At 42.6% G+C, this 17,902-nt stretch overlaps 1 protein-coding gene across 1 annotated transcript in view; it reads left to right on the top strand.

Moving 5' to 3' along the window:
• LOC109912568 overlaps window positions 1-17,902 on the top strand; it is a 53,649-nt gene that overhangs the window by 8,871 nt on the left and 26,876 nt on the right. The window contains exons 2-3 of the mRNA XM_048594158.1: window positions 7,167-7,538; window positions 15,576-15,926. Coding sequence (XP_048450115.1) covers window positions 7,167-7,538; window positions 15,576-15,926 — 723 coding nt within the window. The remainder of the gene's footprint in view (window positions 1-7,166; window positions 7,539-15,575; window positions 15,927-17,902) is intronic.

Consider the following 17,902-nt stretch of genomic DNA (forward strand, 5'->3'; position numbering starts at 1 on the left):
GATTTTGGACATCTAGTCTTTTACATATGGTTGAAATCCTTTATCTTCTGTTTCCCTCTGACAGTAGTTAGCTAACAACACTCAAAGGGAAAGGTGTTTTTTTTTCCCTTTTGACAAGCTTGCTTGCTAGCTGCTTCCTGCACTCAGAATAATACATTCCTCTCACCTGCAATGCAGGGGTGACTAGTGAGTGATTCTTCAATTGTGCTCTTGAGAGCCCACTCGGTTTTGAACCCAGGTTAATCCATATGAATCTCAGTTTACAGGTTCCTCTACTAGCACATACAGATCAGTATTGCAATCAGTTTTTAACTCCTAATTTTGGACATTCCCAGATTGGTAAAACACAATTTTCCATGCACCTGAACTCTTCACATCCACCCACCCTGCACAGACAGATTTGCTTTAAAGCCCATTCTACAGCCCTGTTGATGAGATTTGCCAGGACTCTGGTTCAGGCATGATACATTTGCAACTCGTCCCAATGGAAAATCTGTCTCGTTCCCCATTACTGGAGTCAATATCCCATGAATTCAGACCCAATTCTCCTGCACCAATCTCATTCCAGCTGTATCATTAGTATCTCCATGGACCATGACAGCTGTACTTGCCCCTCCATTCCAGCTTTCTGTGTAGCCCAGATGAGATATCCTTAACTCTGCAACCAGGTAGGCAGCACAGACTTCAAGACTTTTGATCCTGACTACAGAGAACATTGTGTATTCCCCTAACTATACTATCCCTGATTACGACTACATTTCTTCTTTATCTCGTCCACTTGAATAGTTCCCTGTACTATCATCAGTTTGCTCATCCTTCCCAAAGTCCCTGCTCTCGTTTACATAGGGAGCAAGAATCTTGAAACTGTTGGGCAAGGAGAAGATCTGAGATTCCTGAAGCGCTGCCTTCTGGATTGCTCGACCTGCCTCATTTGTAGCCACACTGTCCTATCCATGATTGGTGACGAAATTCACATTAGCAACTCCTCAGTTACTGAAGCAGTCTCTGAACGTTTGCTTGCCTTCATCGGCTGGGGCATTGAGTTTAAAAATTGACAAGTAATGTCGCAGCTTTATAGAACCTTAGTTAGGCCACATTTGGAATATTGTGTTCAATTCTGGTCGCAAAACTACCAGAAGGATTCAGTGGCTTTGTAGAGGGTACAGAAAAGATTTACCAGGGTGTTGCCTGGTATGGAGGGCATTAGCTATGAGGAGAGTTTGGAAAAACTTGGGTTGTTCTCACTGGAACCACGGAGGTTGAGGGGTGACCTGATAGAGGCCTATAAGATTATGAAGGGCATGGACAGAGTGGACAGTCAGAAGCTTTTTCCCAGGGTGGAAGAGTCAGTTACTAGGGGGTGTATGTTTAAGTTGCGAGGGGCAAGGTTTAAAGGTAATGTATGAGGTAAGTTTTTTACACAGAATTTGGTGGGTGCCTGGAATTCACTGCCGGATGAGGTCGTGGAAGCAGATACGATAGTAACTTTTAACGGGCATCTTGACAAATACGTGAATAGGATGGGAATAGAAGGATTCGGTCCCCGGAAGGGCAGGGGGTTTTAGTTGTGACTAAAACGTTGGTGCAGGCTTGGAGGGCCGAAGGGCCTGTTCCTGTCCTGTAATTTTCTTTGTTCTTTGCTCTGAGTATCTGTTGTCATTATTGAATGGACACAGTACATTACAGTACCATTGAGTGGGTACAGTGCAGATAGAGGCCATTCAGCCCATCATTCTGCACTGGCTATATACATGAGCAATTCCATTAGTCCCACTTTCCTTCTTTATCCCCACACACTGTAAATCTCTCCTCTTCAGGTGACAATTCAATTTCTTGTTGAAAGCCATGATTGGATTGGCTTGCAGCATACTGTCAAACAGCGCATAGAAAATGCTAGCTCCTCATTGTATCATTTTTTTCTTTCTCATTTCTTTTGGCAGCCACCTTAAATCAGCATTCTCTGGCTCTTGATCCTTTCAACAATCGGAACATTTCCGACTATCTACTCTGTCTAGACCCCTCAATTATTTTCCATCTGTGAAAATTCCTCTCAGACTTCTATATTGAACCTGATTGTATTATACACTTGCAGTTTGTAATAAGCACATTCCCAACACTTTTTTTTCTGCTTCATTTTACTCTTTGTCCCTTTCCTTATCCAAAGAGCTCTGGATTTATTTGCCGTACCTTTTCCCCTAAAGAGAAAATACCTTGACCAGTACTTAAGCTCCTCTTTGAAGCTAGCCTATTATTTAGTCACAGTTTGGTTCACCAATCCTTAAATCCACTTTGTGTGGGCCAGATTCATTTTCACCGCATTGATTTGCCTTCCCCCATTTGGCCACTCTTAATCAGAATTACTTACTCGTTGGACCTTTCCATAGTTAACCTAAACCTTACTAAATAATGATTACTATCTTCTAAATGTTTCCTACTGTTTCCTGATCCAGTTGATCTCGCTCAATCTCAAGAACCAGTCCAGCAACGCCTGCTTTCTTAGTGGATTAAACACATAACCAACATAGAAAATTCTCCTGAATGCACTGAAGGAATTCCTGCCCTTTTCTCTCCTGTATACATCCCAGTTTATATTTGAATAATTAGTTCCCCCACCCTTATTATAATTCTAGAATTCTTGCACTCTTGCATGTGTTCCTCTGCAAATTTCCCATGAGTTTGTTGCTTATAAATTTCGCTGAACAATGTAATTGCACCATTTTGTTCATTGGCTCTAGCTAAATAGATTCTGTCCCTTGACCCCTCTGAGACATCATTTCTCTCCAGTGCTGCAATGTTTTCCTTGATCAATACTGCCACACCTCTTACCTTCACTAACTCTATCTTTCCTGAACATATTCTATTGAAGAATATTTAGTACTTTGTCCTACCCCATCTTTGAACTAGGATTCTGTTATCACCACGACATCATATTTCCAATTGAAATCTGCATTGGTTACTCGCCAATCTGGTTTACCACTCTCCATGCATTCAATTACAGAGACAGTAACCTCGTCTTTGAATTTATTATTTATACTCTTTCTCTGATCCCATTTACTTCATAGTCTTGTGCAATCTGTTCTCTCAAATATTCTATGTACCTTGTTTCTCTCGAATTCTTGATTCTCCGACCCCTTCCAAAATAATTTTAAACAAGGGGACACAGTCTCAGGATATGGCGTAGACCAATTAGGACTGAGCTGAGGAAGTATTTCTTCACTCAAAAGATAGTGAATCTGTGGAATTCTCTCCCGCAGGAGAATGTGTAGGCCAAGTCACTGAACATAATTAAGAAAGAAATATATTTTTTGGTGTTTTAAAGATACCAAGTGATTTGGGGAGAAAGCACAAATATAGAAGTGAGATAAAGCATTAGCTCTGATCATATTGAGTAGCAAGCAATTTTAAAGTGCTAAATGGCCTACTCCTCTTCTTAGTTTCTATGTTTATATATAAATCCTAATTCCTGCACAGCACGGGTTTGCTTATTTGGTAGATAATGAGGCTCTTAATCCAAGATACCTTAGGTCCCACATTGGGTAATGATTTTTAAAAAAACATTTTATTTTTCCAAAATGGTGAACAATTGTGGTGAATAAAAGCCAATGTTGTGGTACAAGAGTGAAAAAGAGATTTTCTGGTAGATTTTCAGCAATTGAAGGATATATTCACCTGTAGAAAACAGTAAATAATGCACAATGGAATAACTGTTTCATTCTGATGCACCTGAGTTAGTCTGATAACATCTGCAACTGCTCAATTAAGAAAGCAAAGTTCTGCTGTATCTCTCATGAGAATTTTAATAATAATGACAAACGGACAGAAGATTTAGGGGAACAGTTAAACATATTGTGTTTCAGATTGCATCTTGAAATTTCACTGTGGCTGCTCATCTGTTTGCAAATGGTAAATGAGTTATAAGACACCAGCTATGTTAAAAGGCCTTGCTACCTTTCTGTAGCTGACATACCTCTGCATATCCACAAGAAGTGCACGCCTAATGTTGTGGCACAAATAAACACAGTCTTTTAAATATTAGATAACAAGGTGTAGAGCTGGATGAACACAGCAGACCAAGCTGCATCAGAGGAGCAGGAAGGCTGGCGTTTCGGGTCTGGACCCTTCTTCAGAAAAGCTTTTAAATATTAGCTCAGATCTTCAAGTCTGTGACTGTACAGAGACTGGATGTATGACCATAAGTGTCAGGAGCCCCTCAGATGTCACAGAATCACAGATGTAATTCAGTATAGAAGAAGGCTATTTGGTCTACCATGTCTACACCAGCTCTTCAAACAAGCATCATTACCTTCTTCTGTCATCCTCAGTATTTGCCTTCCAACCGATTTTTGGGTCATCTGTAAACTTAACATTCACTTCCACCATCTAAATCATTAAACATACAAACAATTTTATAATCCCAGCACCTACAATGTAGGCTTATAAGAGTGATACCCAGGCTCAGGAGTTAAGTTGTGAGGAAAAATTATACAATTTTTTCTGTTTTCTCTCGAATTGAGCAGGTGATTTAATCAAAGTCTTCAAGACAGTAAAAAGAAAAGACAGGGAAGATAAAGATAAACTATTTCCAGTGGTTTGGAATTCTAGAAATGGGGGCATATCTGAAAGTTTCAGCCAGACCATTCAGGAGAGATGTTTGGGAGCACTTCTATACACAAAGGGTAGTAGATGTTTGTAACTCTCTTCCACAAATAGAAGCAGACACTAGATCAGGTGTTAATTTTAAGTCTGAGTTAGATAAATTTTTGGTAAGTAAATGTATTCAGGGATGTGGGCCAAAAGCAGATACATGAAGTTAGGGCACAGATCAGCCATGATCTCATTGGGTGGTGGCGCAGGCTCGAGGGGCTGAATGACCAACTTCTGTTCCTATATTTATATGTTTCCTGTGGCACTCCACTAGTTACAGTTTATTCTAAAAAAGTGCCATTCTAAAAACACTGCCTTTATCCAATTCTCTTTCTTCTATTAGTTAGCCAATCCTCTATCCATGCTAATATACTAAACCCAACATTATGGGCTCTTATGTTATTCAGCAGGCTTATCTAGTACCTTGGTAATGAATGTCTTTTAGAAATCCAAATATATTACATCTACTGCTTCCCCATTATCTATACTGTTTGTTACTTCCTCAAAAACTGTAATAAATGTTTCAGGTATAATTTCCCTTCATGAAGCCATATTGACTCTGCTTGATGATATTATGCTATTACATGCTTTATATTATTCTAACATATTCCCAAAAACAGATGTTAAGCTTACTGTTCTATAGTAACCTGATTGTTTGTCTCCCTTACTTTTTGATTAAATGTTTTACATTGGCAGTAGCCCAATCCTTTGGGACATTTTGCAAATCTTAGGATTCTTGGACGATAACTATGAATACCTATCTCTGCAGTTACTTTATTTAAAATATTGGGATGCAATCCATCAAGTGGCACTGGCCTAGTGGTATTATCACTGGACTGTTAATCCAAAGACTCAGGGAATGTTCTGGGTGCCCATGGCAGATAATGGAATTTGAATTCGATAAACAAATCTGGAATTAAAAGTTGAATGATGACCAGCAATCCATTGTTAATTTTCAGAAGAAAAACCCCATCTGGTTCACTAATCTTGTTTAAGGAGGGAAACTATAATCCTTACCTGGTCTGGCCTACCTGTGACTCCAGACCCACAGCAATGTGGTTGACTCTTAACTGCCCTTGGGCAATTAGGGATGAGCAATAGGTGCTGGCCTAGTCAGCAATGCCATCATCCTGTGAATGAATAAAATAAAAAGGTCCAGGGGATACAGGTCTTGAGATGCATTAGTTTCCCAAATACATCTTTCTCTAGTGATAGTTATTGTGTTTATTTCTTCCTGCCCTTTAGCCTCTTGAACATTTAGTATTTTTGGAATACCATTGATGTACTCTACTATGAAGATTAATGTCCCACTCTTGTTCCATTTACTGGTTCTCTAGTGCTATTTTCCCAGCATAGTCATCTAAGGAGCCTAAGCTCTCTTTGTCTTTGTATTCTTTTTATATATGTAAAGAAGCTTTTACTGTCTGTGTTTATGTTACTTGCGATTTTGCCCTCATTGTTTATTTTCTCTATCTTTATATTTTTTGGATTTCTTTTGTTGGCTTTTAACACTTTACCAATCCTCTGATTTACAAATAATTTTTGCCACACTGTGTGTTTGTTTCCTTTCAATTTGTTACTGTTATTAACTTCCCTGGCTAACAATAGTTGGCTTATTCCGCTTTCTAGAATCCTTCTTTCTCACTGGATATATCTTTGCTGTGAATCACGAACATTTTTTAAACATCTGCTATTATTCTTCAACCATATTTTCTGCTAAATTCCTTTCTGCATCCACTCCAACCAACTCTACCCTCAATCCCATCTAATTACCCTTATTTGAATTTAGCAGAATTTCTGACTCTCAAACTGAATGCTAAATTCTTTGACGTTATGGTTACTCTTTTCTCGGGGATCTTTTATCCTGATATCATTTTTTAAACTTTCCTCACTATGTGTAGACTGCTGACACCATCTGACTACCTGCAACTCACCATGCAACTCCAGCCCCCCTTCTCACCATGAGATTGTTGCATTTCATTCATGAATATATTTTCCATCCCTGTGTTTGGTCCCTTGTTTCTCCAACCTTGTTGATCCCCTCAAGTTACAATCTCACCCTTGTTGCTGTTGGGTAATGGTACCACCTGCCTCCCTACCGAGTGCTGCTCAACCTACTTACACCACCTAAATTACCCCCTTGCCCACTTAACTCTCATCCTACCCATTTCACCAATTATACATTCACCTGCGCATTCATTGGTAAACACGCTCAGAAGCCATTGAAATGTCTCCATGTTTTTCACTTGTGTTAGTGAATGTAAGTTGAGCTCCTGGCCAGAGCTATAAACAGTTGGTGTGGTTAGTCCATCGCTCTGGAGAAAGGCTTCAATATAAGGTGCACTCTGTAGGGTGAAGAGGCCGGGGTCGGAAGTCCCCGCCATACAGCAGCAATGCCAAAGTGCATCGTGCTCCTCAAAAGATTTCAGCCATTGTTTTGCGGTTTAATTTTTTGAAATCACTGTCATCTGTTCTCCTGCTGTGTTCATGTCCTCTCTCTCTCTGTTTCTCTCCCCTCACAGCGGATTCTGAAAATGGTTGGTCAATGACAATCGCGGACAGAGTGAGGGCTGAGAAAGGAGGCTCCGCTGTTTTACCCTGCAGCTTCACCCACCCAGACACTGATCTCACACTCACCGGCTCCGTGATATGGAAAAATCAGAACAAAGATGTTATCTTTAAATGTGCATATCATTCCCAGGGTGAGCTGTGTGAGAATGTGATACAGCGGGACGGTGGAAACCGATTCAGATTCGTGGGGAACCTCAGCAACAAAGATGCCTCAATAATAATAGACGGACTGGGCCAGGAGGATAAGGGTTCCTATCGGTGTCGTGTAGAGCTCAACATTGACAATTTTGGAACTGGGAAAGGAACAAAACTGGAAGTGAAAGGTAAGGTGCAATGTCCGGATGGTGTCATTGCCCTGATAGCTCAATGGGAACAGGCTCCACCTGGTCCGGGAGATCTCGGCTCAGATCCTTGTCCTGGGCTCATTCAATTGGTCTGAGGCAGGAGGCAGTGAGAAGGAGAGAGAGAGAGATGAGGCTGGGAATTATAGACCATTCTGTCACCGTCTCTGAAACCTCACACAGTCACTCACACACTCACTCATTGGCTATGTTCAAACTCAGTGTTCTGGTATAGGGAACAGAGAAAACATCACCAAGGATCCGAGCTCCAAGGTCCCCGCCAATGAGAGTCCCGGGTGAGGAAAAGATAGACCTGGTAATTCCCTTGTCTGCTGGTAATATGGGGACATGAGAACAAGAAGGGCCATTCAGCCCTTCTCGGCAGTCCTGTCATTCAATGAAATCATCACAGATCTACCTAACTACATAAACTGCCCTTAACCCAAATCCCTTAACACCATACTTTAAGAAAGCTGCATTAATCTCAGTTTTAATCCATTGATATAGCCCCAGTTGCCATTCATTGAAAAATAGCTCCAAACCTCTGCCACCCTATGTACATATGCGTTGTTTAATTTCAGTCCTTAAATGTCTAGCTCCAATTTTAACTGATACCACTAGTCCTTGTTTTCATTTGTTCACAGGATGTGGACATCATCGTATCCAGACAGCCAGATTTCCCTCAATCCCATGCCTCCTTACTTTATGAATGACCTTACTTTCTGAATGTAACATTTGAGAGCTCCGTTCAACAGTCTGCAAACACAGGGAAGAAGTTGTTCTTGAATCTGTTCACACCTGTATTCAAACTTTTACACCTTCTGCCCAATGGAAGAGGATGGAGGAGAGTATCACCAAAGTGGGAGGGGTCCTTGGTTATGTTGGTTGCTTCTGGGGCAGTGGGAATTATAGATAGAGTCATTGGATGCAAGGCTGGTTTGTGTGATGGTCTGGGCTGTTCTCACAACTCTCTTGGGTCTTGGGAAGAGCAGTTGCCATACCACACTTTCTCAGATGCTTTCTTTGGTGTGTCTATAAAAATTGGTCAGAGTATTTGTGGAAATGCCAAATTTCCTTAGCCTTCTGAGGAAGTAGAGACATTATTGTCCTTTCTTGAACAGTAGCATCAACAAGAATGCACCAGGGCAAATAAACAGACACTCTCATGCCTGTGAAGAGTTTGAGTTAGACCACCAACATCAGGGAAGTAAAGGTCATGTCCCAAGACATGGCTTAACTGCCACCTGCCAGCATTGGAAATGTGACACCACAGGATCTTTCTAGCTTCACAGTTCTAGGTTTCACAAGCAGCAGCAATGTATTACTTGACACTGAAATCATTGTGTACAGCACAATAGTTACAGATCTTGTATAGATGTTGAGGATATGTTACAACAACAACCTGTCTGAGAAAACCAAACTACAAGTTACCATGCCTCAAAGTACTCTTCTATAGTGGGAAGAATGGGACAACAGTTGCTTGGTAGGACAAAAGATTGAACTGTTTCCCCCTTCACTATCTCAGATGTATCCTCAGCATCTCTTGGAAGGACAAGATCACAAACTCAGAGGTTTTGGAAAGTGCTAATTTCAGCAGCATACAGTCATTGCTAAGTCAATGATTTCCTACACTAGTTCAGCCATATTCATCTGATAGTGGATAATATAAACTCAAGAGCTCTGAGTGGCAAACTGACCACTAGGGCACGACCTTCTTGATGTCAATAACTTTACAACACAGGGACCTGCAAGTGAAATATGAAGATGTTGGACATTATTCATGATAAATGGGAGGCAGTCACTGAGGCAGTGGCCTCGAGAGATTGACTGGTTCAAAGGTAATTGGAAGGGACGAGTGGAAATGGAAAGATAGACTGGCTTATATCTGGGCCTTGATACTGTCTTCCTCAAACAAAGTTGAACGACAGAGTTGACTATCACAATTAAACCTTTATCTCACAACATTTAAGGTTTTCAAGGAAATGTCACTGACATTAGGCAGACATTAAATGTTGAGCGTGAACCTATGGAAAGCCCCATTGGAGTCCCAGCCATGCATTCAGATCCTGTGTAGAACAGCTGGCAGGAATATTCGTTGATATTTTTAACCTTTCCTTACTTCGAATTGAAGTCCCCGCCTGCTTCAAGAAGATCGCCATCATTCCAGTGCCAAATAAAAATCATGCAGCGTGCCTCAATGACTACTGCCTGGTGGCTCTGACTTTCACAATTATGGAGTGGTTCGAAAGGTTAGTCATGGCTCATGTCAACTCCATCCTCCCAGATTGCCTTGATCCTTTGTAATTTGCCTACTGGCGCAACACATCCACTGCAGATGGCATCTCATAGAATTATGGAACCCCTACAATGGGGAAGCAGGCCATTCGGCCCATTGAGTCCACCCTGACCCTCTGAAAAGCATCCCACCCAGACCCACCCACTACCCTTTCCCTGTAGCCCTGAATTTCCCTTGGCTAACCCCCAGTCTGCACACCTTTGGACATCATGGACAATTTAACATGGCCAATCCACCAACCCTGCACATCTTTGGACTGTGGGAGGAAAGTGGAGCACATGGAGGAAAGCCATGCAGCCACAGAGAGAATGTGCAAATTCCATGCAGACGGATAGTCACCCAAGGCTTGAATTGAACCCGAGTGCCTTGGTGCTGTGAGGCAGCAGTGTGAACCACTGAGCCACCGTGCTGCCTTGACCCAAGGATGCAGATGCTAGGATCCTACTTATTGACTACAGCTACACCTTCAACACCATAATTCCAAACAAACTCATCTCCAAAGTCTGAGACCTAGGTCTTGGCTCCCCATTCTGCAGCTGGATCCTTGAATTCCTGACTCATAGACTGCAATCAGTAAAACTAATCGACAAATCTCCTCCACGATAATCCTCAACACCAGTGTCCCACAAGGCTGCTTGGACTAACCCCTACTGTACTCTTTATACACTCACGACTGTGTGACCAAATTCTGCCCCAACTCCATTTACAAGTTTGCTGATGACACCAACATTGTCGGTCAGATCTCAAAACAACGACGAGGAAAGAAATTTAGTGCTTAGCAGCATGGTGTAAAGACAACAATTTCTCCATTAACATCAGCAAAACGAATCGGCTGTTCACTGATTTTAGGAAGCGGAGTGGTGGGCACGCCCCTGTCTGTGTCAATAGTGCTGAGGTGGAGATGGTGCAGAATGTCAACCCCATGGGAGTGATAATCATCAACGATCTGTCCTAGTGCACTCTTGTCAATTCGACTGTTCAAGAAAGGACAATAATGTCCCTACTTCCTCAGAAGGCTAAGGAAATTTGGCATTTCCACAAATACTCTGACCAATTTTTATAGACACACCAAAGAAAGCATCTGAGAAAGTGTGGTATGGCAACTGCTCTTCCCAGGACCCCTAGAGAGTTGTGAGAACAGCCCAGACCATAACACAAACCAGCCTTGCATCCAACGACTCTATCTATAATTCCCACTGCCTACAGAAGCAACAAACATAACCAAGGACCCCTCCCACTTTAGTAATACTCTCCTCCATCCTCTTCCATTGGGCAGAAGGTGTAAAAGTTTGAATACAGGTGTGAACAGATTCAAGAACAACTTCTTCCCTGTGTTTGCAGACTGTTGAACGGAGCTCTCAAATGTTTCATTCAGAAAGTAAGGAGGCATGGGATTGAGGGAAATCTGGCTGTCTGGATACAGAATTGGTTGTCCAATAGAAAACAGAGTGTGGTAGTAGATAGAAAGTATTCAGCCTGGAGCTCGGTGACTAGTGGTGTTCTGCAAGGATCTGTTCTGGGACCTCTGCTCTTTGTGATCTTTATAAATAACTTGGATGAGGAAGTGGAAGGGTGGGTTAGTAAGTTTGCCGATGACACAAATGTTGGTGGAATTGTGGACAGCGTGGAGGGCTGTTGTAGGTTGCAACGGGACATTGACAGGATGCAGAACTGGGCAAAGAAGTGGCAGACGGAATTCAATCCCGGAAAGTGTGAATTGATTCATTTTGGAAGGTGGAATTTGAATGCAGAAGACAGGGTTAATGGCAGGATTCTCAGCAGTGTGGAGGAACAGAGGGATCTTACGGTCCATGTCCATAGATCCCTCAAAGTTGCTACCCAAGTTGATAGGGTTGTAAAGAAGGCGTAAGACGTGTTGGCTTTCATTGGCAGGGGAATTGAGTTTAAGAGCCGTGAGATTATGTTGCAGCTCTATAAAACTCTGGTTAGACCACACTTGGAATATTGTGTTCAGTTCTGGCCACCTCATTATAGGAAAGATGTGGAAGCTTCAGAGAGTGTGCAGAGGAGATTTACCAGGATGCTGCCTGGACTGGAGGGCAGGTCTTATGATGAAAGGTTGAGGGAATTAGGACTTTTTTCATTGGAGCGAAGAAGGATGAAAGGTGACTTGATAGAGTTGTACAAGATGATGAGAGGCATAGATAGAGTGGATAGTCAGAGACATTTTCCCAGGGCAGAGATGATTAATACAAGGAAGTATAATTTTAAGTTGATTGGAGGAAGGTATAGGGGAGATATTAGAGGTAGGTTCTTTACACAGAGAGTGGTGGGCGTGTGGAATGCACTGCCCGCAGTGGTAGCAGAGTCAGATACGTTAGAGACTTTTAAGCGACTCTTGGATAGGCACATAGACGATAGTAAAATGTAGGTATGCAGGGTCGATTGGTCTTAGTAGGGTAATAGGTCTGCACAACATCGTGGGCTGAAGGGCCTGTATTGTGTTTTTCTTTTATTTTTTAACAGGATGAGGACGTCACTGGCTAGCCAGCATTTATTGTCCATCCCGAATTGCCCAGCAGGCAGTTCAGAGTCAACCACATTGCTGTGTGTCTGGAGTCACATGTAGGCCAGACCAGGTAAGGATGGCAGTTTCCTTCCCTAAAGGACATTAATGAACCAGATGGGTTTTTCCCGACAATCAGCAATGGCTTCATCGTCATCATTAGATTCGTAATTTCAGATATTTTTATTGAATTCAAATTCCACCATCTGCTATGGTGGGATTCAAACCCAGGTCCCCAGAATGTTATCTAGGTTTGTGGATTAACAGTCCAGCGATAATACCACTGGGCCATTACCTCCCCTGTACTGTTCTATGTTCTATGTTACTGTTGATCGGTCTCTCTCTGCACCTTCTTTGTGCTGTAACACTGTATTCTGCACGTTGTTCTGTGACCCTGATGTACCTTGTATGGTTCGGTCTACCTGTAGAGCACACAAAACATCGCTTTTCACTGTATCTTGGTACATGTGACAACAACAAATCAAATCAATAAATCAAATGATAGTGACTGTGAAATTATTATCGATGTCATAAAAACCCATCTGGTTCACTGATGTCCCTTAGGGAAGGAAATCCCCCAGCCTTGCCTTCTGTAGCCTACCTATGACTCCAGACCCACAGCAGTGTGGTTAATTTCTAACTCCTCTGAACTGCTACTTAGCTGTTTAGGTGAACATTATATCCTACCCTAACAAATGATGCCACATGCTATGATTGAATTTTCTAACAAATAACTTACACAATCTCAGCACTTTATAAGCAACAAAACAGTTTTCAACTTGTAATGCAATAAATATGGCAGCTAATTTGTATGCAGAAATGGCTTCATGGTCATCATTGGACTTTTAATTCCAGATTTTTATTGAATCAAAATATCACCATTAGCCTGTGGCAGGAATCAAACCTCGGTTCCCAGAACATTACCTGGGTTTCAGGGTTAATGGCCTAGCAATAATACTATTAGGCCATCACTTCCTCTGGCAGATAGGAAACAAAGAGTAGGATTACATTGGCCTTTTTCTGAATGGCAGCTAGTGACTAGTTGGGCACCACAGGGAACAATGTATTTGCAGTGATAATAAGGAGGTCAGCCAGATAGAGCTCATAGAATATGAGTTCCCTGACTGGGGCTAGTAACCTGGTCCAATCAGGATAGCCCTGGCTGACAAATATAAACAGGAGTGTCAGAGGGTCTGTTCACTCTGAGAGCTGGCTCTGACTAAGCTGGAGCAGTATCAAGGACTCTCCACGTGTAAATAAAGGGTGGCTTGGTGATGGGATACAGGTATCTCTAGAGTTATTTCAGGATGGACCCCAGCTCTTCACAATATATATGAGTGATTTAGATCAGGAAACTACATGCCATGTCTCCAAGTTTGCTGACAACACAATGCTGGGTGGGAGGGTGAACTGTGAAGAGAATGCAAAGATGTTTGAGTGTGATTTAAATAAGTAGAATGACTGGGCAAATGTGTGGCAGCTGACCTACCATGTGGATAAATGTGTGGTTATCCACTTTGGTTGCAAAACAGGAAGGCAGATTATGCGAATGGTGATAGATTGGGAAGGTAGAAGTGCGATGAGACCTGGGTGTCCTTGTAGATTAGTCACCTGTGCAACATTGCGTTATAGAAAATCATGCTACAGAAATAACAGGGCCTATGGGAAAAGCGGGTTTGGGGCAGATCACCAAAAATATCACTCAAAATCACTCAATAGCTTAACACAAAAGATAGTACAGTTTGAATAAATGTCTAATTCATATTTAATAATGAAATAAAAGTAAAATTAATACCTTACTTTGAAAAAAATGTCAAGATGTCTTTGGGGTGGCACAGTGGTTAGCACTGCTGCCTCACAGCACCAGGGACCTGAGTTTGATTCCACCCTTTGGTGACTATCTGTGTGGAGTTTGCACATTCTCCCTGTGTCTGTGTGGGTTTCCGCCAGATGCTCTGGTTTCCTCTCAAAGTCCAAAGATGTGCAGGCGGGTTGGATTGGCCGTGACTAAATTGCCCATAGATGTGTAGATTAGGTGGGTTATAGGGGGATGGGTCTGTGTGGGATGCTCTGAGCCTCAGCACGGAGACTCTTTTGGCGCTAACATTGCACGTATTCAGGACAAAGCCTGCGAAATGATCATGTGATGTCAACGCATACTCCTCTACGCACCGATGGAATCGCTTTATAGCCAACACAAGTTCATGTTTTAGAAATAGCATTCCCCTATTCGTCAATCGTATTATAGTCAATTCGCTTTCCTGGAGCACGTGTTGTAACAGAACCGACAGTATTGAGTACAGTTTGGTGTCCTTATCTGAGGAAGGATATTCTGATTACGGAGCGAGTGTAACATTGGTTTACCACAGTGATTCCTGGACTGACAGGACTGACATTTAAAGAGAGACTGGATTGATTAGGACTCTATTCACTAGATTTTAGAAGGTTAGGGGAGGTTTCATAAAAACCTGCAAAATTTTAACAGGAGTAGGCAGGGTGAATGCAGAAAAATATTCCCAATGGCTGGGGAGTCCAGAACCAGGAGTCACTATCTAAGTATGCAGGATAGGCCATTTATGACTGACTCAAGGAGAAATATCTTCACCCAGAGAGTGCTGAGCCTGTGGAATTCTCTGCCAGAGAAAGTGTTTGAGGGCAATGCAGGCTCGAAGGGAAGAATAGCCTACTTCTGCTCTATTTTCTATTTGTCTAAGACCTGTAAGAAATATTAGTGGTGTTTTCTACTACTCAATTTGAAAACAAATTAATGTTGCCTTACTGTGACTTTCTGGAGTTTGCATGTTCTCCTCATATTAGCATGGGTTTCTGCTGGGTGGTCAGGTTGCCTCCCAAGTCCAAAATGCAGACTAGGTGGATTAGCCATGGTAAGTGTGAGGTTATTAGGATTAGGTGGGGTGCTGGATCTGAGTGGGATGCTCTTTGGAGGGTTAGTGCAGACTCAATGAGCCGAATGGCCTCTTTAACACTACAGGTATTCTATACCCTTCCATAACACCTGGAGCAGGTGCGACTTGAATCCAGTCTTCCCAGTCCAGGGGTCGGGACACTACTACTGCACCACGAGAAGGCCTTCTTAACTGCTTGTTTTATTGTGAATTTCAAAGAAATGTAACAAATTGAATCAAGAACTTCAGCACACTGACTTTATTCATTCTGATATTTGCCCTTTCCTCAGCTGCTCAGGGACAAGTTTCAGTGGTGAATGGGACAGAGGGAGAGTCAGTCACTTTACCCTGTATCTTCAAGACCAAGAACAATTACCCCCTGAACACTGTTACCTGGATGAGGAAGGAGCCCTACCAACACATCGTTACATTTACAGCCCAATCACAGGGAAATTGGACAACTGTAAACGGTGGAAATCAATATGAGCTCATTGGGAACCCAGAGGAGGGAAATGCCTCAACCAGGATAAACCAGCTGAGAGTGAGTGACAATCACACTTACCTGTGTCAGGTGGAATACAGATCAGAACCCGATTTTCAGTATCTGATCCAGAAAGAGACACGGCTGCAGGTCATACCTGGTAAGAAGCTGCTCACACATTTTTCAATCTGTAGACAGTGTATAGTGAGGGTGTAACTAATTCTCTGAACCTTTAATGATTTAATTTTCTAGTGAAAATCATTGAACTAAAATATTCACCCTGTTTCCCTCCACAGGGGCTATTTGGCCTGTTGAGTATCTGAAGTCACCAAGCCACCCCTTATTTACATGTGGCAAGTCTTTGATACTGATCCAGCTCCCTCAGAGCAAACAGAACCTTTGACACTCCTGTTTATATCTGTCAGCCAGGGCTCCCTGATTGTACCAGAACAACAGCCCCAATCAGGGAATTCACACTTTGTGAAGTCCAGCTGGCTGACCTCATTACAATCACTGCATCCCTCCCCCTCTGAGTCCAAGGACACAGGTTGACCCTTTCTCTTCGAGAACCTGCTGGGGTATTTTAGCACTCAGTCAGGTTCCTTAGACTCGGTGCCCAATATGAGCATTGTGTTACACACGGGAGCTCACCTCTTGCACCAGGAATGCTTTGATAGAATTTCAGTTCCTTATTCCGGTGACAAAGGCATCATGCAGCTATATCTGTTGTGTCCATCTCTGATTCAGAGGACTCATCAATGCTTGATGGAGAGGATAAACACATGGGTTCTGGCAGTCTTTCCTACTTTTCCAAAGGGCTGGCACATTTTTTTCCCACACTGTTTGCAAATTTGCGGTTTTCATACAGTCCAAGGACTGTCATGACTCCCTGAATTTGATACATCACTGGACTTGATCTCACCTTGACCATACCTCCTACCCATGCAGGGCCATTTCCATGATTCATGCATCAAACTTGGACCCCTGTGTCAAACTGTCTCTCTCACTTGGTAGAGTCTTGTGTCAGGCATTGGCGTTCCTGATACTATTTCATCCTTGACCCCCAGGTCCAGGAAGATCCTGGTGTTGAGTCTTCTCCCCATTAACAACTCTACTGGTGCTATCCCTGTAGCTGGATACAGTTTGTTCCAATAATCAAATAGGAACCATGACAGCATGGTGTCTAGCAAGCCTGTTTCTTCAAACCAGCCTTCAAAGTTTAGACTGTTCTTTCTTCCAGACTATTGGATGATGGGTGATATGGAACTGTCCTTATATGTCGAGTCCTGTTCATCTTTAGGAAATACCCAAACTCCCCATTGGCAAGTGATGGCATGGTTTCTGCACCTAACGCTTCCAGGACTCTGTTTATTGAAAAAGAGTGTGCAATTTTTCTATCATTGTCTCTGTGTTTGACAAATGGACTCTATGCATGTCCAACAACTTTGAGTGGGCATCTACAATGTCTGAGAACATTGAGCCCATGAAAAGACTTCCATAATCAACATGCAACCGAGTCTACCTGACCATTCCCATGGATATTGGGGAGCTGCTGACAATAATTTTTGTCCATGTTGGAACTTAGGGCACTGCCCCATCAACACAGCCATATCAGCATCCAAGCCTGGCCACCAGACATAGCTTTTTGCCAACATCTTTATTTTGGAGCTTCCTCAATGCCCTGGTAAATTTCAGCCAGTGTTCAGCAGCAACGTTTGCTTGGGGCAATCACTCTTGCTCCCTATAACAATATACCTTCCTGTACTGGCAACTGGCCTCTCTGGGTCTGAAAATGTTTCAGTTCTAGCTGTGATGGTCCATTGGTTTCTCCCATTACCACCAGTTGTTTCAGATTTGAAAGGACTGAATCCTTCTATGTCCAAAGTCTGATATTGTTAGCTGTGACTGGGAGTATGTCCAGAAAATTTAATACCATTACAGACTCTTCCATTGGGGATACAACTGGTGTTGTGTCTGCTAATGTATCCACATTCACTTCATGGCTTTCCACCAAGGGGTGACCAGGTTGGCAAGCAAAGAGGTTAAGAGAGTGGAAAGCCGAGGGGAACAGCAAGAAGAGCACAAGAGCTGAGGGGAACAGTGGGGGAGCAGAGAGATGAGGGGAACAGTGGGGGA

Source organism: Rhincodon typus, chromosome 3 (assembly GCF_021869965.1).
Source record: "Rhincodon typus isolate 14 chromosome 3, sRhiTyp1.1, whole genome shotgun sequence".
Lineage (NCBI taxonomy): Eukaryota > Metazoa > Chordata > Chondrichthyes > Orectolobiformes > Rhincodontidae > Rhincodon > Rhincodon typus.